This window comes from Hylaeus anthracinus, unplaced genomic scaffold (genome assembly GCF_026225885.1).
Source record: "Hylaeus anthracinus isolate JK02 unplaced genomic scaffold, UHH_iyHylAnth1.0_haploid 12002, whole genome shotgun sequence".
Classification (NCBI taxonomy): domain Eukaryota; kingdom Metazoa; phylum Arthropoda; class Insecta; order Hymenoptera; family Colletidae; genus Hylaeus; species Hylaeus anthracinus.
The window spans coordinates 10,900,408-10,921,286 of NW_026534349.1; the positions used below are offsets into that span (position 1 = coordinate 10,900,408).

At 39.1% G+C, this 20,879-nt stretch overlaps 1 protein-coding gene across 15 annotated transcripts in view; it reads right to left on the reverse strand.

The window, feature by feature from the left end:
* Positions 1 to 3,068: 3,068 nt before the first annotated feature.
* The window catches only part of LOC128891846 (disabled homolog 2-interacting protein), a 412,576-nt gene continuing 394,765 nt past the window's right edge, over positions 3,069 to 20,879 (reverse strand). For 12 of the 15 annotated variants that reach the window (XM_054151725.1, XM_054151719.1, XM_054151724.1 and 9 more), the window contains 8 exons: positions 14,015 to 14,298; positions 12,733 to 13,019; positions 11,661 to 11,993; positions 10,343 to 10,747; positions 9,497 to 9,663; positions 7,771 to 9,390; positions 6,958 to 7,082; positions 3,069 to 4,216 (listed from right to left, as the gene is read on the reverse strand). In XM_054151725.1, the coding sequence (XP_054007700.1) occupies positions 3,946 to 4,216; positions 6,958 to 7,082; positions 7,771 to 9,390; positions 9,497 to 9,663; positions 10,343 to 10,747; positions 11,661 to 11,993; positions 12,733 to 13,019; positions 14,015 to 14,298 (3,492 nt within the window). In that variant the 3' untranslated portion in view covers positions 3,069 to 3,945. The other 3 variants (XM_054151722.1, XM_054151723.1, XM_054151721.1) reach the window with 3 other exon arrangements.

Here is a 20,879-nt window from a genome sequence, read left to right on the forward strand (position 1 = left end):
TGATGTGCGAAGAGGTGGCACGTTTGCGCCTACGATCAGGCAACCGGAACGACAAACAGACAAACAGATTGCCGCATAAAAGGGGCACTGCTGCACCTACGAGATTGCAACCGAACCAACAAAACTGTTCGTATGGGTTGCCAAATGCAAGGGGCGCATCTGTGGTGTTCTTTACTGTATCCGAGCTCTAGTTCTCGCCTTGTTCACTCCTCACCTTCTTTTCACTCCGCATCCTGAAAAGGGTGAAAACCCGCGACCTCGTATTAACAAGTCCCACGAAATCTCGCCACGAAACAACAGAAATGGGATGTTTCCAAGTTATTTAATTCTAATTTGAATAAATACAAATGCAGGATGTAATATGTCTAATCATATTTATTTGTTCATGTACTGTTACTAACAGATGCTATACGCTTAAATACAGATGATGTATTGCAGAAACGAATATACCAAAAACTTAGCAATGTACAGGCTATCCAAGTCATTTTAAATAGATTATTTTATCGTTTATCGATTACATCGTCCAACAAGAAGGGAAATGGAGAGGGAAACGATATTAAATATATTAATTTCATAATCGTCAACGCACGACGATTGAAAACATTTTCAGCTCGCGTTAAAGAAAGTACAAAAAGTGTAAAGATCGAGCGCGGGGACGGGAAAGGGATGGGTCAGAGTGAAAGAAATAGGGAAGATAGATATCTCTATACAAAAATAATCGGCGAAAGGCGAGAAAATAAAACGCTCTCACAAACGCCCCGAGAATAAGCTATGGTACAAGACGACGAGATAATACTTTTTTTTTAATAAGATTAAACTGAATCGTAATCTTCTCTCATACGTTTCACGCACGTAGTATCATTCATACACACGCATTTATTACGGGCACGAACACTTTTTCTCTTCTACATGCATTCCCAACATTTACTCTAGTCTATCGTTCCTCCATTCACGACAGTCTTTCTATTTTGTTCGCGTGCATCTCGCTCTACAACGGCTACAAATTGTTGCTGTGATGTAAAAACATTAACTCGCGCTAACGCTTGCGAACAAACGAGACCGTCAAGCGTCTAATTGTCATGCATGAATGCATCGATTGTGCAAAACTAATGATAATAAAAAAAAAAAAAACATTTGAAAAGTCTCACTACGCGACCGCAGTAAATTCGAATTTTTGCACCGCGCACCAGCACCTCGGTCGCGGTACTCGACGAAATATATATTATATAAATCTGCTCCTCTTTCTCTCTTTCTCTCTCTCTCTCTTTTTCTTTTTTACAACGAAAACACTCTTCATCTTTGGTAGAACTACTAAATAAATATATCATCGATAAAAGTAAGAATCGGAGTTTGCGATCGAACGCACGCTCGAAGACTCGTGGTGCGAACGCTAAATTTCGATCAACTTGTTTCGTCTCAGGTGGTGTTGAATGCCCTGAGAGGGACGACTCGTACATTTAAAATGGCCACCATTTATGAAAGGAAGGTCGTACGTTCGCGATGACCCAGCGGCGCTTAAAACGAAAACTACAAAAAATGTACACGCATATACAGGGTGACGTCGAAGTACGACTCGGTGCTCAAGGATTCAGTTGCACATCGGTGCAATACACATGTTACAATCTTCGTACGTCATGCTAGGCGGTTACGGTGCATGCGGCTGTGCGTCAAGGTACATACGATGCTAAACGAAAAAGAAAATGAAACGGAAGTGACGAAACGGAGAAGAGAGATTCGTCTCTGCTTCTATGGTCCACTGCCAGACCTAGATCCTGACCCTATCAATGCTGATGGCGCTAACAACCAATTCAATGTAATCCATACGATGAACACCCATGAGCGTCGAGCCATCATCATGCTTAACGTATGCAATCACTATGTTTTCGCATATAACGGTCCCTTTGATTAGAAATTTCTATATCAGATCCCAATTACACAAGGTGTTCCAGCAATGGTGGTACAACTGAAGATAACGATAACAGGAAGCATACAGTGACATTGCACATGTTTATAAATAAAATTACGAGTAACTAACAGTATACTTGCACTTGATCAACTTTCAGCTTGATTCTTTTAAGAACAAAGCCTCAGATAAACAAATTTTATTCTGCACTTTTGACTTATTTCTTCATGATGAATCGCGCACTGCTTGGTTGTACCACCACCTTGTATGTACCAGCAAGGTTAAGCGATTTGCCTTTACTTAGATGTTTTAACCATCGTTAGATGAATATAATTCCAATTCCAAATGTTTCAGTGTCGCGTGCACTTACAATTCCATATAGTCTGTGCGTTGAACGCCTATGGGCATCAAAATACTATGCTTAACGTATATGACCGCCATAATTCCGTACACGACGTGCGCTTCGATTTGAATCTCAACACTGAAAGGGTCAAACCTTTCGCTATCCCACTCATTGCTTCGACGACTTTCAGGCTTGTTCGCGTCGAACAGAGGAAAGCCATTGGGGGACGAATCAGCGAAATACGACAGATCAACGATCGGGTGGCGATTAATCTCTCATTGCTCTTCTCAACTACAAACAACGCGAGGTTCGCGAATTATCCGGTTCTAATTAAACTTAACGCTATGTCACGTGGAGGTCGACGTAAATTATCTACTTAACCCGTTTGCCTATTCACTAGGTAGCCTCTATTTCCGCACACGCCTCACCCTTTCCTCCCTTTTCATTTCCATTAATCTCGAGCGAATTTTGCATTGACTAGGTTCGTCAAACCTAATGTACTCGTGAGATTATAGGTTTTCAATGTCTCGAAACGCTGCTAGATCAGGAGATACAGCTCAACAAGTCAACATGTTAAACGCCACGCCGGTTCCTGCGTATTATAGCTTTTGTGGAATAAAAGTTGATAAATAAAGAATATAATACTTTAGTACGAAATTTATGCAATTTGTAAAAAGAATCTAAATAAAGATGGGTGTACCCTTTGCAGATATTAGAGATAAGCGTTCAGTTTGTAGGCTTTTGGATTGGACCACTCTAAATCTTGATTATCAGTCATGGATATCAGTCGTTGATATCAGACTTGACATCAGTATTATCAAGCAATGTGTTTATAATTGCTATTATTTACAATTTCTCATGTCAGTATGTATACAGACAAAAGGTTGTTCTTCTTAAAATTTACCTTGCAATTCGTATCCCATTATCAATGTTCATCATTGTCTGATTACATAATTTTTTTTAGAAGAAAAATAATTTACGTTATAAATAATTAAAAATATCAGATTCACTAGTTAGATTATAGACGTAATAGATAGTCTTAATTGCTTCATCTTATCCTTGTCATTCACGCCTTTGTTAGCTACTACTTTAGTACTTTAGCTACTATTATCTTATCAAACTTGCTGTGCTATAAGTAACTGACGCGCTGACTAGTTTCTGGTTAGTAACCGTTCCAATCACTGGAACACTTTTCAGAAACCCTCGAGACACGGATTTTTGTACTTGAGAAGTATAGTTCAACAAGTTAAATAAGACTTATCAATCCAATTCAACTTGGACCTTTGTCATCTTTCCAGATTCTTCGTAGACTGTTCGTTTAGGCGACAGTTTAACAGCCTGAACTCATCGCCTCCATACATTTTTTCATACTGATGCTACTACCAGGGATCTAATTAAACTTGTCGAGCTATCGTTCCAATTCTTAAACACGAATGAAACGAGGGAGGATCCAGAGAGTTGCGTGTGCAACCGAGCGTGACTCCGCGGTAACCTCGCGTTACAAAGTCCCGAAACTGATTTCTCAACGTGTCGACTATCCTCGAAACGAAAATCGGCTTGAATTTTAGCTACAAAAGTACGAATACGATTCTATGGATTGTAACTCATTCTCCGTTCGTCCCTTCTTTGCCAATTGGTTCACCGGAGCGGGTTTGGCGACATAGTCTTGCCGATGAACGAGCAACACACGACTGCATTCTCAACAGGACGAGCTTTTCAGTTCACCGATGTCCGCGATGTTCTGCAGCAACGCTGCTGCCTCGTTGCTCGACTGGGTCTTAGCGTTGTACTGTTGTGTCAGGGTGCTCAATTTTGACAACAGTCTTGTGTTTTTCATCATTAGACACGAATTCGCGGCATCCAGGGCGGCTATTTGCTGCTCCTGCGCGTCGATCACGCGCTGCTTGTACGACAACGCGGCCGACATCTTTTGCTGTTCGCGTCGCCGCTCCTCCTCCACAGAGATTAACCTACAATAAGTAAAAAAAAAACCACGGTTTAGAGGTCTCTGGGTGAACTTAATCGGTAGAGATCTGCTTTTGTTGTTGGAGATCCAGATTGTGTGTTTACCATCCGAACAGTCTCTGGTTCTCCATTAAACTGATCTTTGTTAACACGTTTGTTATCAGTGTCAGATGTATGTAACTCTCTGATCTTTCATGGGAGGGTAATATTATGTATATGTAATTCTTCACCCTCTTATACTCATATAAACAATTGAAGTAATAACTCTGTCTCATATACATGCATAAGACATTATGGCATTAAGACAACAAAGTTATGACAAATGTAGCACAGTCTGTGGTGGATGGTTCTCCAACTGAATGCAGCAAACGTATTATGATTCTTTGGAGAAACAGAGAGTATTTTGATGATTCTCCGTACACATGGAACTGAGCTTCACCTGTTAATTCTCTCTATAGTCTTATGCAGATAATTAGGTTTTTCATTTTGGCAGATACACCAAGAAGAGGAACATGTTTCAAGAAATTGTAATTGAATCGGTTCTCTTTGAAGTATGTTAAGACATGCAAAGTAATGTGCCTTGTCCACTTCTATTATTTTCATTAGCAGAAGACAGGTAAAACATTTTCTTGTATATGGTTCTGGAAGTTAGTCTAGGCAACACTAGATGTTTGTTGCCTTCACAGAAATTATATTTATATTCCTCCTTGCACATTTTATGGTGGTATTGACTTGTAGATTGAGATCAATGTAAGATACTTGGCTGATGAACGTGTTTGGTACTTTAAGTTCAGAGAGATTTCACAGGGAGGCTAGAGAGTATCCAAGCATACCACGATGCATATATTTAAAAAAAAGAACATCGATATACTCAGAAATGAAATTCAAAGGAAGCAGCAGTGTCTGGTGCAAAATATATGCTTGGACAACCAAAAGGAACCATTAAGTGTAGTGCATGGATACATAGATTCATTGATCACAGAAGCAAGGCACCTGCCTCCGCGATTGACCACAATGAAAAGTTGTAACATAGTGTGTGAGTAGTGGGCATGGAAGAAACGTTCAGGACAGTTCACTCGACCGAGCAACAGTAAAAATAACTAGAAAATTAGTTCGTGCAAAAAGTAAATTGCTTGCAGTTAATGCTTTGCTATTTTGTCTTGCTGCAAATAACAATTTTGTTGCATTAGTGTTGTAACTAAAACATTATAATGATTCATGCACATTTAATACCTGGAAATGTTTTATGTATTCGATGGCTCTTTTCTAGTCTTTTACAGTCTTTTTAAAGCTATATCAGTTTTTAAGCAGAACGCCAATAGCTAAAAGGATAAAAATTAGTAGGCAAGAGTAAATGTTAAAATTAACGGAATTGTTAAGATCAATTTAAATTATTGAAATTAGTGGATTAGACTTACTGTAATAATTTGATTGTATGACAAGGAACTCTTACAGCTTAGTTTTCTGAATACATATTTTTCTATCATGTCATGCATAGAAAATTAATTTTACAAAAATGTATGCTATTGTACACATGTACCATTTACAAGAATCCAATTAACTTGTAATGATCTCCAAAGAAATTAACATATCTAGCAATTGGTCTATTTGTAAAAAATTTCACAACACGAAAAAATGAAACTAACAATAAACTGACTATCGAATACACCGTGCGCTGTATCCTGAACATTTCCGCGCTGCGATCCGCTACACAGAGACTTTGATGCGCAAAAAAAATAGTGGATTGTAGAGTAGATTGCAGTGCAACACATGTGAACAGAATGAAACGTGTTCCGAGATTGTGACGAGATTGTCGAGTGAAGTGGAGTGAAGTAACAGTGATATGAGACAGACTGATAAAATGTTATTGGACGGTGATGTAAGTATGCACGTAGGGTGAATAATGCTTTCGTCGGTGGTTCAAAGTATAAGATGGGTGAGATGAATAAATATGTTATTATAAATCTAACTCGGATCGTACGGCGACGATTCGCGTGTATTCGCCGTTTACGAAAACAAGAGAGAACTTATGAAGACATTATACGCTAAACAATGTGACGTAAAAACGTAAGAAGCTTAGAAATATAATTGACTCTTACACCAAGGTCCAGATCAAGCCAGAGTATACCAAATGCAGCGGATAGAATGCACAGGAACACACAATCAATTAAACATACATATTATTTCGAGAATAATAACCGTTTTTTGCAAGAATTACGCCTTGGCGTTCTTTCTATTTCCGGTTAACTAGTCTTTCTTTTTTCTTGCATAGAAAAGGCATCTCTTTCACAGATTACTAACTATATTTACACCTGATCTTTTAACGATTAATCCTCGAGTAGACAAAGCTGAATATAAACCAATCGTTGTGATGGAACTGTCTTTTGAAATAAAACGTTACTTAATTATTTTCTGATCTATACGAAGGAGTTTTTTTTTTATTAAATGGATCAAGCTTATTTAAATTGAAAGGACTGATGAAAAATTCCCTTGCAAGCGTCATGGTACCCAGCTCTGTCTTTCACGAATCGCGTCTCACGATTGACGTCGACGTTTTCTCGGCTGTTAACGCGGCGAAGAAGTGAGGAAAGGATGGAATCTGAAGTGACTGAGTATGACGGAAGGCCTCGAAGTGAAACGCAGAGAAAAGTGGTTATTCGACAGGGTTTTGGCAGGGTAGGTGGGTCACACTCAGGCAGAGAATCAGTTTGGTGGGTTAGCGGCCGCGTTAATGAGGATTAAGTACCTGGAGATGATGCTCTTCATCTTGGTATCCGGTGCAATCCCGTCAATATCGGTATCCTCGGTGATGCCGAACTGTGCCCTCAGTTCATCTATGCTATTCCGCAGCCTCTCGATTTCCACTTCGTACTGGAAACGAAGACACGTGGCGCTGTTAGTTACAAGACACATACGAGAAAGAGAGAGGCCGCGAATAGATTGCTCTGGTAGGCGTTCCGTTAGATGAAGAGAGATCAAAGAGAGAGGGAGGTATGAACGTCAAAGCCGCATGGAAAGAGGAACCTTGTTATTCACAACAGTGACGTTACGATCACGTATATACAGGAAAGAGTTAAGAAACGAGAATTAAAAGTTCCTCTTTGGTTTTGAGAATGGTCGAATTTTAAAACGACTTCTGTTGGCGTTTTCCATTTTTTGACTGCGGTTTGCGACTTTGGGAAATCGTGCTGCGGAGAAATGATTGATTTGGCGCGAAACTTGGTCTCGAGGACGACGAATAAAGTCGGCAAGACTCCATGTGTCTCTGTTGTGTGAAAGACGAAGTTATACAAAGAAACTTTGTTTAATATTGTATAACTTTCATAATTTTATAATCATAATTCTAGTATAATCATCAGGGTCAATTGAACACCATCATAATTCTTCTAAGATTATCTTTTAAACAAATTAATATTTCTAATAAACCAGTCTTTTGCTATTTCTTTCTAAACGATTCATCGAATACGGATGGTAAAGTTTGTACCTTATGAATTAGTACCTTTATTCATTATCAAAGAAACCAAGTACGCAGTATTAAATATTAAGTATCAATCAGTACCTGTTCGATGCTACGGTGACTACGAGACTTGCTCCTTCTGGTCGTGCAATTTTCCTCTTCGCTAGTGTCGGACAGATCTCGCGTCGAGTCTAGCGACAACCTCCTCCTGTGTTTCGGGCAGCAGACGCCTTGAATCTGTTCCGAGTTATTCCTGTGTGTTTGTTTGGTTTGCCTCCATTGGTTCTGACTGTTCCTCTGAAGATTTCTGACATTGTTTTGAGGCGGAGGCGATGGACTCAGATCAACACCTCTGACACCTTCGACGCCACCGCCGCTTCCTTCTCTCTCCTCAGAGCTGCTGCTACCTCTTCTACCATTTCTTCCGTGATTCGGTTCCATCCGGTACACAGGATTCGCGAAAGCTAAAGGCGCGGCGCTGATTATGTGTGCGTTTGCGTTATTGCTACTCAGATCTACAGGGCTGGAACTCTGACTGTAAGCAGCAAAACTTTGATAACCGGACGAGGCAACGTTGCTCAATTGCGAGATCGATATCTGCGATCCCTTTTGCGATTTCGACTCCGAAACTTCATCGTCTGCGTACCTGAGCAAGTCTGAAAATTCATCCAGATTGCCGTTAGCGGTGTTGTTCATCTTGCTATTATTGTAATTGTTGTTGGGTTGGTGATTGATAGAGAGCGTTAGGTTCGACGAGGGATTCACCACTACGTTTGCGTTCACGGTGGTCTTCGATACGTTGTTGTAATTCTGATGCTGCATCTGATTCGCGTTCTCCTCCTTGTTACAGTGATTCCTGCTGGCTGACCTTGAGACGTTGTAGTTGTTGTGATTGTAGTTGTCCTCTCTGTCGTGGATGTCCATGTTTTGCAGCCGCGCGATATTGTGTCGGTGATTCTGTTGCTGCTGTTGCTGCTGAGCGACGATTGTGCAGATGTTCGTTTGATTATTCTGGGACGTGTTGATGTTGTAGTTCGAGTCCTTCAGGTTACTGTGACTTTCTGATCGCGTAGGGCTGGTGGGGTGTGTTTGACAGTGATTCACGTTTGCAAGACTCGCGCTGGCAGTCAGTCTATATCCTGCACCTGTTCTATTCGCCCCGATTGCCCTATGTTGTCTCACAATCGGGGTTGGCGAACGTGACACGAAGGCTGCTGGTTCTAATGGATAATCATCTGTGGTAATTTGCAGCTGAAGCTTCCCATTAGTCGGCATGTACGCGTTGCGAGGCAGAGTGGCAGCTCTGGTGACGTTTGGACTGCGCGAGCTGTTGTGACCTAACGTGTTAGACTGCAGCACTTCGTTGCTGTCTCTGATCGTCCCGTTCAGCGTGCTGTGGTTGCTCAGAGTCGACGTGGCTGACACAGAGAGATTCGTGTTGCTGTTCGCGATTGTGGGATCGTTGTAACGAAAGATATTGTTCTGCAAGTTCGGGTAACGATGGGAAGCTGGCACGGGACTCGGACCTGGTTGGTCCAAAGCTAGGGAAATCCTTTCCAAGATCTCTGGCAGTTTCGGTGGGGGCAGGGGCGACGATGACGAAGCAATCGTGACTAAACTTTCTCGTAGAAGCGCGTGGAGGAGGGATAATTGCTTTCCCAGGTCTATGTAGCCGTCGAATTCCAGCGAATTGTTAGCTGGAGAGTCCTTTGGGAATGAGCTCTGCGGAAGAAGAAAATTTTGTCATTTTAGAGCGATACAATGAATAATAGTTATATCAAGGATATTTTGTGAGTCACAGAAATAACTGAACGTATATTATACGTACGCTGATCAGCTGAAGAAAGTTTTTCATGGATGGAGCCTCGCGTTCCAAAAGGTCATTCATGAATTCCATGAAGTTCTCTTTTCCTTGAAATCTCGTGAAGTTTGCTAGCGTCTGGAGCGTTTTGGCCACGAGAGTGAGATTCCTCGCTGCCTTCTCGTTCGGATATTCTGTAAGAAGTAAATAAAGAAAATTTAAAAGCACAGAAATGAAGGAGAGTTTTATTTAAGTCTACTATCTCCTTTCCTGTCCTTCTGTGGCTTAGTTTTATTCGTCATTAATATTAAGTTGACAACAGCATATATGTAGCTGTGCCTTGTTTGATTATTATACTACCATAATGATAACACCGACTTCGGAGACAAATGTTAACATCACTATGGTATGTATCATAAAGGATTAATATACAACAACGTATAAAGTCGGTCTTCTTGTAAATTGTAAACAGGTTTTAAATTGGGGGATAGATAAAGTGTTAAGTGATCTCTAAAATTGACTCTTCCTTTATCAAACTATAGACACCTTTAACGCGTTGGTCGCCACGTCACCCAGAAATAGGTGAGGAAGAAACAAGGAACTAATAAAATTAATTTCAAAGATGAGACAATAATGAAAATAAATCTGGACAGGATTCGTAAATTTGACAACGTTAAAAAATTAAATACTATGACAGATGTTAAAAGCTATCCAATTTTTAATAGTTTCTAGACAAAATTTTAGCTTTATTGAAATTTTTACGAGTTTTAGCTTGGCAGGCAACGTGTTAAAGGAAAAACGAACAAATTTGTATGTCATGTCGAAAGCAGAACAGTCAGCTGTTCAAACAAAAATATCGAGTCTCGGGCTCACCGTGCGTAATATTGAAGAGAGACGGGCTGAGTATAGCTGGGCAGAGGAATCTGAGGAATATAGACGCGGAGATCAGATTGTCGGCAATGTCCTCGCGACACATATCGGCCAGACGTTCACGGAATATGCGGAAGCATTCACGCAACTCGAGAGGAAAGTGAGCATGGCTGGCCAGTATCCTGCTCCAGGCGAGCTCCACGGCGTTCCGTAGATTCTGTTGTTGTTTGTGAAGGGCTGCCACCGAGGCGACCTTCAGTGGGTCCACTTCGCAATCGCCACCCTCTACCGCGCCCCTCACCACCGCTCCCAAGGTCTCTTGCAGATACCTATCGCCCGTCAACTTCAGGTAGGCCTCCATCGCCTTCGTGGCTAAAGAATTTCCTCGAAAGGTGAGTCTTTCGTCGTCTGGAATTCAATATTTACCATCGATTAGTGGACGAAGGCAAGTCGAAAGAAGCCTCCACAGGGAGAAAAGGAGTTGCAGATCTAATTAAAAATATCTATTTAGGATTAAAACAGCGAAGTTAACTTCTAGTGCTCAACCTGCTTTGCCAATACACGTTATTTGATGTTCGATATTAATAGTCTACAGCAAGAATATCGAGTAGATATATATAGTTTACTAGGTGATACTTCAGAAATTCTTGCTCGTGTTTTTCTATTCGTTGCAGTGACTGGTCAGAACGTTTGCTTTATACTTTTAAGAAGATCGAACACTATAGGAAGTCTGTCATCGAGATTATAATGGACACTTATCTCAAGGAAAGATGAAAATACACATAGACAGTTTAGATTCGATAAAATCGTAGGAAAGAATTGTTTAAATACTGAAACGGCAGCAATGTTTCATTGGCATTTTTCTTTCGTCGAACAACCTTGTTCAATACGATACAATGATATTTTAACACTTTACCGACCGGTAACGATTAGACATGTAATTAAATTCAATTATATTTTGTTGTTTTGACAACAATTTTTATTTTTTTCTTTATCGAAAGAATCATGAACACACGTTATTATCAGTACAATATGATTATTTGTTACAATTGTATCAAATTGTGTAACATAAATGAATTCAATAATATTCTTTATTTTGACAACTTTAGTATTATTCAATCTCAATTTCATCCATTAGAGTAGTTTTTCGATTAATATTTACACAATACGTTTTTAATTCATATAATGATGGAAGTATTAGATGTTATGTCGATAATAGGTAACAAAGTATTGGTTGTCCTAGCAAAAAGCCTATTAATAGGCTAACGGTCGGTAAAGTGTTAATATTTTGCGTCTGTTGGATCGGTACTCCTATTCCTACCTATTCTGTGTATGTCCATCATAACCAAGTCAGCGAGAAACTGTGGCGCTTTCTTTTCCCGTTGCATGACTGCTACTAAAGCCGTGGCGATATCCTCTTTCGCTTTGACGCCAATCGCAGGCTCCAGTTTCTCGCATAAAGATTTGTAGTCGGTCTTCAGGTATTCCAGGAACTCCTGGTACACCTGAACAGGTAGTATGTCCACAGATTGGAAGCGACATTTCACCCTCAACGCTGGGGGTTCCTTCAAAGGACCTTTATCTCCCACCACGGGGTACCACTTCTCTGTCAGATAACGTGATGTCACGATATGCACAGGTATGCTGACGGAACCTGAAAGCAAAGATAAGTTTTGGTAAATTAATTTAATGCAGTTTAAAGATACAGTTTGCAGATAATTAAATTTAAATCTAAATTATAAGTAATAATTAAATTGAAATTAAATTCCTGTGTTTTAGATTAGATGATCTGGTTGGAATAGATGCTATCATTAACACTTTATTTACCGGGAGCCTATTTATAGGCTTTTAAATTCCAGTATTTAGCTTTTTGAATTTATTTACTGTGTTGATGGTTGTCTACTTACAATGTTCAGTGTTTGGAAACAGACTTGGCTTTCAATGTACCCAGTAACAGTACGGAGGAATTATCGTCAGCCTAGATTGGCATATGTTACCGCAGAAAATTCTTTTTAAATTCAAGACTGTTTCTAAATAGCCCGGTAGATAAAGTGTTAATATTGTTAATATTTCATGCAAATCTGCGAGACATGGTGTCCCTTAACAAATTTCTGTGGCAGGCTCTTGGGTCTAACGCAAAGTTTCTCGCAATTTTCACAATTTTTAAGTGCATACTAAAATTTATGCAAGCCAGATACATCACAGGTATCCAAAAATATCAGACATCTATGGGCGATGGAGTATAATGACTATGTTTAGGTAACCTCGCGAAAGATTTTATATTCTTAAAATGCAGAGTTTCAAGAGAATTTCATAGAATTTCAAGATTACTCGTGAAACCTCCTGGCAAGTATGCGAGTGTGAACAAATTTGAATTTTGCTAAATGTCTCACCGATTAAAACATTTTTGTCCCTCTTCTTTTTCCGATCAGCCTCCCTATACAGATTCACTTGGATTGTGTTGACGGAAGGTAGATGATGGAAGTCGAAGTGCTCGCCCCAGAAACAGAGGTCTGCCTTCAACTTTGCGGTGGTCCTTGCATACAGGGTGCTGTCCAGACATACCTCGCAAAAGTATCTCTTCTTTGCTGGCACGCCCTTCGCTTCCAACAGCCAAATCTGCAGGGAATTGTCCGTACGTCGCGTTTGCTCAGCGTCTGGTTGAACTGATTTCCTTAAACTGGATTCAACGTACATCATGAAATTAGAACATCAACAGAAAAAGAATGAAGAAACTTTGCTTATGATGCGATGGTTATCATTTTGGAAGATGTGGAACATGTAAAGCGAAATGTGAAACGAGTAGGTCATTTGAATACAATATTAGGTTGTCCAGAAAGTTCGTGGCAATTTCTAAGAAAAATTCAAAAGCATATAATATATATACATGTATTTATTGAATTACATAGGTGCCATTTTGTTCCGCAACCTTTCCACTTTTTAAGGGATGTATACATGTTATTTGTTTTCAATCATTTCGATATGTTCAGATCTGTACTACCTACCAAAAATCGACATGGACTTTCCGGGCAACCTAATGAATCTACGCTTCGTGTACACTGTTGAATCAATTTTTGTTTTTAAAATCAACATTATTAACGGTCAAGTATTTTGCTGTTATACATTGAATGGTAATGTATGGGTTGTTATACTATTCATTGTGGAGCTAAACGAGTTAATCCTCGATGTAAGATGTAGAAAATAAAGGATAGGATTCATGAATTTTGATAAGGTTATTAAAGTGAATACACCGGCAGATCTCATCTTATGTAACTTTCAGTTATCTAAAAATAGAGTTTTGATCTCATAGGAACCTTCATCGGTTATTCGTCTGATACTCAATGGATTAATAGTTGCACGATTATTTCCTTCGTGTTCTTTCAAGACTTAACATTGAAATCGTTACAGATACTCAGAAAAATCTTCAATTCCACTGGCATCAGATCCAGTTCGCCTGTAGAATAATCAAGCGATCCTCGGCGCCATGTGTCTTCCAATCGAGTAAAGTTAAAGTAAACGCGATGTGGGTCAAAACGGATAGCCATTCTCCGAGCACAATACTGGTATGACTTGGCACTTAGAAGACTCGTACCGATTCATCGACCTCGTGGAGCACTCGACCCCTACGCGGCAATTTATCGCGAAAGAAAAAGAAGACAGAGGAACGGTACCAACCTGTGTAACCACTGGTCCCGTTCGTGAGCGGTCCTGCAACTGAAATACTTGGGCCCACCGGTGCTGGGCGTGACCTGGAAGCAATGAGGTCTTCCAAGCAGGCTCGGATGCAACGGTGTCACGGCCGCGAGATCCATCGAGGTCACCGCCTGTCCGCAGAGGAGGGACTCGTGTGAACGACAACCCCGTAGACCTGCGCCCCGTTGCTTCTGTCGCTCTAACTTCGTCACGCTTTTCGTTCTCTTGAGCGGGTTCGAGCGGAACGATCTCTTCGAGAAGAAATTCTGAAAATAAAAATGACGAATGGTAGATGAGTACCGCGTGGATGGAGTTTTGGGATCGGGCTTTGCTTTCGATTCGTTTCCGGTGTCGCTAGGTCGTCCTTCGTTCGAGGAGGAAGCTCTTCAAGGTGTTTCCGAAAACATTTTTAATCCTTATTTGGATTCTAAGAATTCTTTTTACTATTGGGTTGTCCGGAAAGTTCATGTCGATTTTTGGTAGGTGGTACAGGTCTGAATATGTCGAAATGGTTGAAAACAAATAACATGTATACATCCCTTAAACGGTGGAAAAGTTGTGGAACAAAATGGCATCTATGTAATTCAATAAATTCATGTATATTTATTATATGCCTTTGAATTTTTCTTAGAAATCGCCACGAACTTTCTGGACAACCTAATATAAGCGATTACCAACGTCGAAATGGTTTTATGGTGTCGTTTGTAAAGACGAGGTATGTTCTTTCTATCACGTGAAATTCACGAATGCTTATAGTGCAACTTTCAGTGATTTATTGCGTTCATTCGCTTTGTGTTACTGTAAATAAAAATCGTTTCGAGTTACGTCATCGCATGTGTCATTTTAGCACTGTAGCGAACAAGGTTGATTAATTGAGTGACAGCTCTGGCAAATTTCTAACGACTTATTAATGTTATTGGTATCATTAAGAAACATTATTTTTAACGACAACAAATATTTTTGAAATTAAAATTAAAAAAATATTCCTAACAATACCATATAGTTATTCGTATTATTAGGAATCTTTATCCCCAATCGCGCTAAATATTTAAATATCATAGAATTTAATTTTTGTCCTGATTCACTAAAATTTTTAAAAATTCCTAGCATCCTGTTATTATTTATATTACTGCTATTACTTGTATTAAATATCATAGAATTTAATTTTTGTCCTGATTCACTAAAATTTATAAAAATTCCTAGCATCCTGTTATTATTTATATTACCGATGTAGAGCATAATCCTGATAACTACATATTATTTCAGCATTATATACAAGAATACTGGAAGATATAGAATACTCCTGCATCGTACAACGTTACAAATTTATATATTATATTATCATTTCTAACCACACGCAACATTTCAACAAACGAGAAAGAAATACAGGGTGTTCGGTTCGGAAATATGGAAATATCTAATCAGAGCGTGGAGAATGTCAACAGACACCCTCATCGTTTATGCGCGTAATCCAACATGCCCCGTCTCCCTACGCATATTTACCCTGGCAGTGAAGTAGTTCAAGATCATGCTGATAACCTTCTCCTCGTCGTTCTCCTCCATCGGTTTTATACACATTTTTCTCCTGGTCATTCGAACACTGGCGCGTGAGAGAACACAGCAGATATTTCCTCGTGTACGCGAATTCCGCGACGGAAAAGATCAAGCGTCGGGGATCTCCGTCGTGGAAGCAAAACCGTAACACATTGCACGCAAATTCATCCTGTCTCTTCGCTAAACACTTTCGTCGTATTTTCGATCCACGTCAAGGGAAATGCAAAAATATCACTTTTCAGTCGCAATCAACGTTCATCAATCTCCACGCGTGATGCGTTTAACGCAACTAAACAACGACTTATCACTGTTGAGTCACCGATACTCGATTTAACGTCTTCGCAGTGTAGAGAGGTAGGAGAATTATCATCTAGATAAAAAGTAACGATTAACGAACGTGAGATGAAGCATGTTTCATTCCTTATTCGTTTAATTGAAACCTAGATTAATAGAATCTAATTGTGCTTCGAATGAATCACATCAATGAATGAAAGCTTATGTAGAGAATGAGTTCACCTGTTGTATACTCATCTATATCTATATAAATAAAATTGATGTATTCGTCTGACTATTTGTTCTGGCTAATCTCCGGAACTACTGAGTCGATTTTAAACATTTCTTCTGTAGTAGAAAGCTACGCTACTATCCCTGAGTAACATAGGCTACGTTTTATTTTGATACAAATACATTTTTAATGTGAAATCTGAAAAGTTATGGCATCGTTATAGTCGCAATGAGAAATATCGATTGAAATATCCGAGTTACGGAAAACAAAAGACAGACACCTATTGATTCACGAGAGAACACGCGGTTGAGTCAGTCGAACCCGAATGACATAAAATAAATAGTATTCCACGCGGGTAAAACCGCGAGGCACATCCAGTAGTAAATATTTTCCCTTACTCATTCCAGGCTCATTCCGAAGCTTTACTTTAACCAAATCACCAACCAGTACTCATTTTTTACTTTTGAGCTTCTACACTCTCCTTTCTTTCCTATACAAGGTGTTCAGGCTGTTACTAGCCAGCGTTTTTCTCGTAAATGGTACTTACGACACAAAAATGAAAGAGGAAAAATTTATACTGTTTTTTTTTGTGTGCAATGTAACCAGGTATATAGATCTTTTGTATTTGTACTATTTTCGGAGAAATGAAGGTGACCTTCATTGTGCTTCAAATGTCTTTGTCAAATGTCAGTTTTTTAGATGGAATGTTATATTTTTTGTACAAAAATATGGTAGAGTATCGGATTCTAAATAAAAAAGTATTGACCTTTATTAGCCCTAAACCTAATAGGTAACGAGTAATTTCACTTTGAAGGTCACCTTCATTTCTCAGAAAAGAGTATAAATACGAAAGACTTATCTACCCTGGTTACATTGCACATAAAAAAAACAGTATCACTTTTTCCTCTTTCAGTTTTTTGCCATATGTACCATTTACGAGAAAAACGTTGCCTAGTGAAGCCTGAACACCCTGTATATGGTAGTCTTAGCCCAAAGTCTAGTTTCCGAAACCCATAATAAAAGGTCCATCCTCCAAGTCAGTTGTCAGTTTTACCACGGCCAGATCAGTTTGTAACGACACGTTGAAATTTATAATAAAGTACTGTTTTCCGTGAACGTCGGTCTTTAATTGAACAATGCTAACAATAAGTTAGATACCCTGTTTCCTGTCTCCGATATCGAGGTATCGAGCTGAATCACGAATCGTTTCGAGTTTTGTGTTCACGACACAATACCCTCCGTGGGACTTCTATTCAGATACGGAAGCACGAGCCAAGAATTCCAAGCAATCCCTGTCTCAGGTATCGTTTCGAGGCCCCCCGAAAACGGAACCCATGCTTTCAAGCACACCCAGGTACCTCTTCCAGGTCTTCGAGTTCCGCTGACAAAGAGCCAGGGGATTTAAATCGACAGGCTCTTCGAATCAGAGTTTGAATCGGTATTACAAATACTGGTAAAATATCGGTATTTTTAACCAACTTCGAAAAGAAGGAGATTACTCAATTCGACACGTGTATATTTTGTTTTTTACCGATTACGCCAAGATGGCTACCAATCTGATCGAAACTTGCTGCCATTTGGTCCCATAAAAAAGCATTTGGCCTTGTTTTATTTTTTACCACTTCATATCAATTCGTATCGCAAAAAGAGTACTATTACGTCGTTTAATTTTACATTAGATGTTTACTATTCAAGTTACGTTATTAAGTTTCAACGTACAAGTTTTATATGCAAAAGAATTTGTATATAAATATAAGTTTTCTCTTTATGAAAACACCTGAATTCGATCTTTTGATACGCAAAAATAATACCAGTATGACACACTTCGTTTTCCAATGACAAGAAGTTGGTCGAACTTGCAACCTGCGCGATTATTCCTTAGATTTCACTGTTTTATTACTTTAGAACAACCTTTATATGTTAATGTTACATTTTCTAGAGACACCAATGCTTCAATTTTTAACGACCAAGAAATATTAATTTGCACCTATTTCAATTTCAATTTTCACCACCTGGCATCATTTTCAGAGGAACATCACCCTGAGTATTCCCCAATAAACTCCTGGTCATTTAGAATTCACAATTTCCTCAAAGAAATATCACAACTCGTTTCAACGTTAACGAATCTCAGTCGTTGCGAATAGAAACTTCGTAGACAACTACCAGCATCGTCTCTTCGTCTACCTGTCTGCTTAAAATGTCTGCTTTTCCAATAAATATCCCAGACATCTTCGTCGAGTTTCGCTGTCCATTAACAGGAGGAAATTCGCGACCCGCAGACGACGTCGAAACCGACAGTTCGTTCCGCTTCGACGGAAAACGCGCCTGGTATTTTCAGCAGTGGTTTGCTGCTCGCTTTTCGTTGATCGCCGAGGTTGTCGACCTTTCAGCCCGTCTGAACTTAGCCTTTGATGTTCCTTTATTTGGCAACAAGTCTCTTATTTACAGGCGTGCATGCCGATGAACTATCGCTGCCACTCGTTCGTGTTCATCGAACCGAATTCGATGGAAAATTTTGAATTTTTTTTTTGATTCGTCGGAATTGGTCCCTCAAAAAATCAAGAAAATTCAAAGAGTATATGCATTCTAATTCTCTGGAAATGATGGTTGTAGGTTTACGAAGGTCTCAGTATCGATTCCGAAGTTTTTTAGACGGTTAATTATTCTTCCAGCTTCCTGTTTTGCGGTGAGTCATGTCCGTCAGAAGGTATTGTCAGATTTCAGAAGAGGATGGAAAAAGGAATTACTTCCTGAAGTCAATTTCTGTAATTAGACTTCTCGAGTTTCTTTACGTCGACCATTCAACGCGAAGATTCTTTTAAATTCAACGATATGCAAGGTGTTTTTAAAACACTCGACGTTTTAAATTCTGACTGTTTTGATTTGAAATTCTTTCAGCAAAGATTTTTACGAATAAGTTCAACTTGACGTTAAATCGATCACTCAGACTTCCAACTAAAATTGGATGGAATTTGATGATTTCAATATAATAATGGCTACATCGTTATTGTTCACAGATACATGTTACTACTAGCCTTGAAAAATGAAATTTGTTCATTTTCATTTTAAAATAAGCCTTTATCGTTTTCCACGCACCCGTATAACAATTATAAGAAATATAAACAATGTCAACGATGGAAATTTAAATCGACTAGTACATACAGTGTACACATAGTCGCCAAAAATATGATTAACCAAAGGCTCCTCAGAAGTTAGAATAAAATCTAACTGTAGAAAGGAAATATTTTTCAAGTCAACACGAATTCTAATACTTCTGGAAACTTTTCTAATAGATCATCCAACAGCTGAAATCCTTCAACAGTTACTCAAATTTTCACACGTTACAATTTTCACAAATCCTTGCAATTTGTTGTCAAATTCCCCAATGTAAAAATCAATTAAAATTTAAATATCATAACACACTTAATTTCCCTCCTATCGGCCACAAATCACTTCAAAATACATCCATCTTCATCGATTACCAAGATTCTTAGGAGTAGTTTCAAAAATAACGAACACTTCCAACGCAACGATGATCCGAATTAACTAACACTTTACTACCGTTATCGAGGAAACAATTTATCCAAACGTTTTCGAGACGCGCTTTGAAAAGTGTCCCGAGAAGTAGATGATTTCGTGGCAAAATCTCGTCGTGTACTGGCGCAGATGTTGCTCATCCGCGTAGCCGAAGTCAAGGGATCCTTGGGGCGCACCTTTGTACCGCGACCAAAAACCCTGCCCCTGCATTCAGGTGAGGCAAAACGGGTCACCCCCTGGCCGCTTAGCCCCTCGTCCGCCGTGGCACCCGGTAAGAAGGACAAAAACGTCTTCGAGGGGTTTTCAAACGACCTCATGCCAACTTCTACGCGCAGCTGGGACACGCTTAACGACGAATGACGAGAAGATCCGCTGTTTGCGCTTGTTTAGTCTTATTGCAACTGTTTTCGGAGGACTCCGAGAAACTAACTTCTTTTTGCACAAAACAAGTGCAACGGGGGTTTTGCTGGGTGGAGGGGGGCGGGGCGGGGCGGGGAAGGGCAATTTCATTTACCGATCGCTGTGAATCCTTTCACATTTAGTTTGCAAATGAATTCCTGATGCTTCATTTGCAACAATACATTGTTCATAAATATTGTTATTTCACGAAGCCTATTGGTTATAGATTGCCACTAAAAAGCGCGAAATAAATTAATTTTTGGGAAAAAAAAATATATATATATATACTTCGAAAAGCATTGACCGACATCGAAAAATTATTACGGTTTTAACGCTGCAGTTGACCAATATGAGGATAGAAAATGCAACCTTATATTCAAGTTGCTAAATAATTTACTAGAAATAAGAATTTATGTATTAATTGTGATGATTTAACAATTTTGTATCCTTAATTGTATCGATTGAATTTTAATGCAATACCTTATATTTAATTGGAAACATTTGTAACGAATTTTTTCTGTATAACACGATAGTAAACATTCGGTGATGCAGAAATGTATCAGTATTTGTGCAAAGTAATAATATTTAAAACTTAAATATTATTTTTCCTGTATTCGTAGCCTTATTACTTTTCAGATATATACGGAACTACGATAAAATTAAAAGAATTGCAGGTTGAGGAGTTACATAAAAATTTATTGAGGAACAGCAGTACGTGTCTAACATTCTCCTTCTTATGTATTACAAAAGTGGTCCAAGTCAATTATTCAAACCACTTTCATAATTTAGAAATCAGGTGTAATTATTTATACTTTTTTCCATTTTTTTAATACAATTTTTGCAGTAGTAATA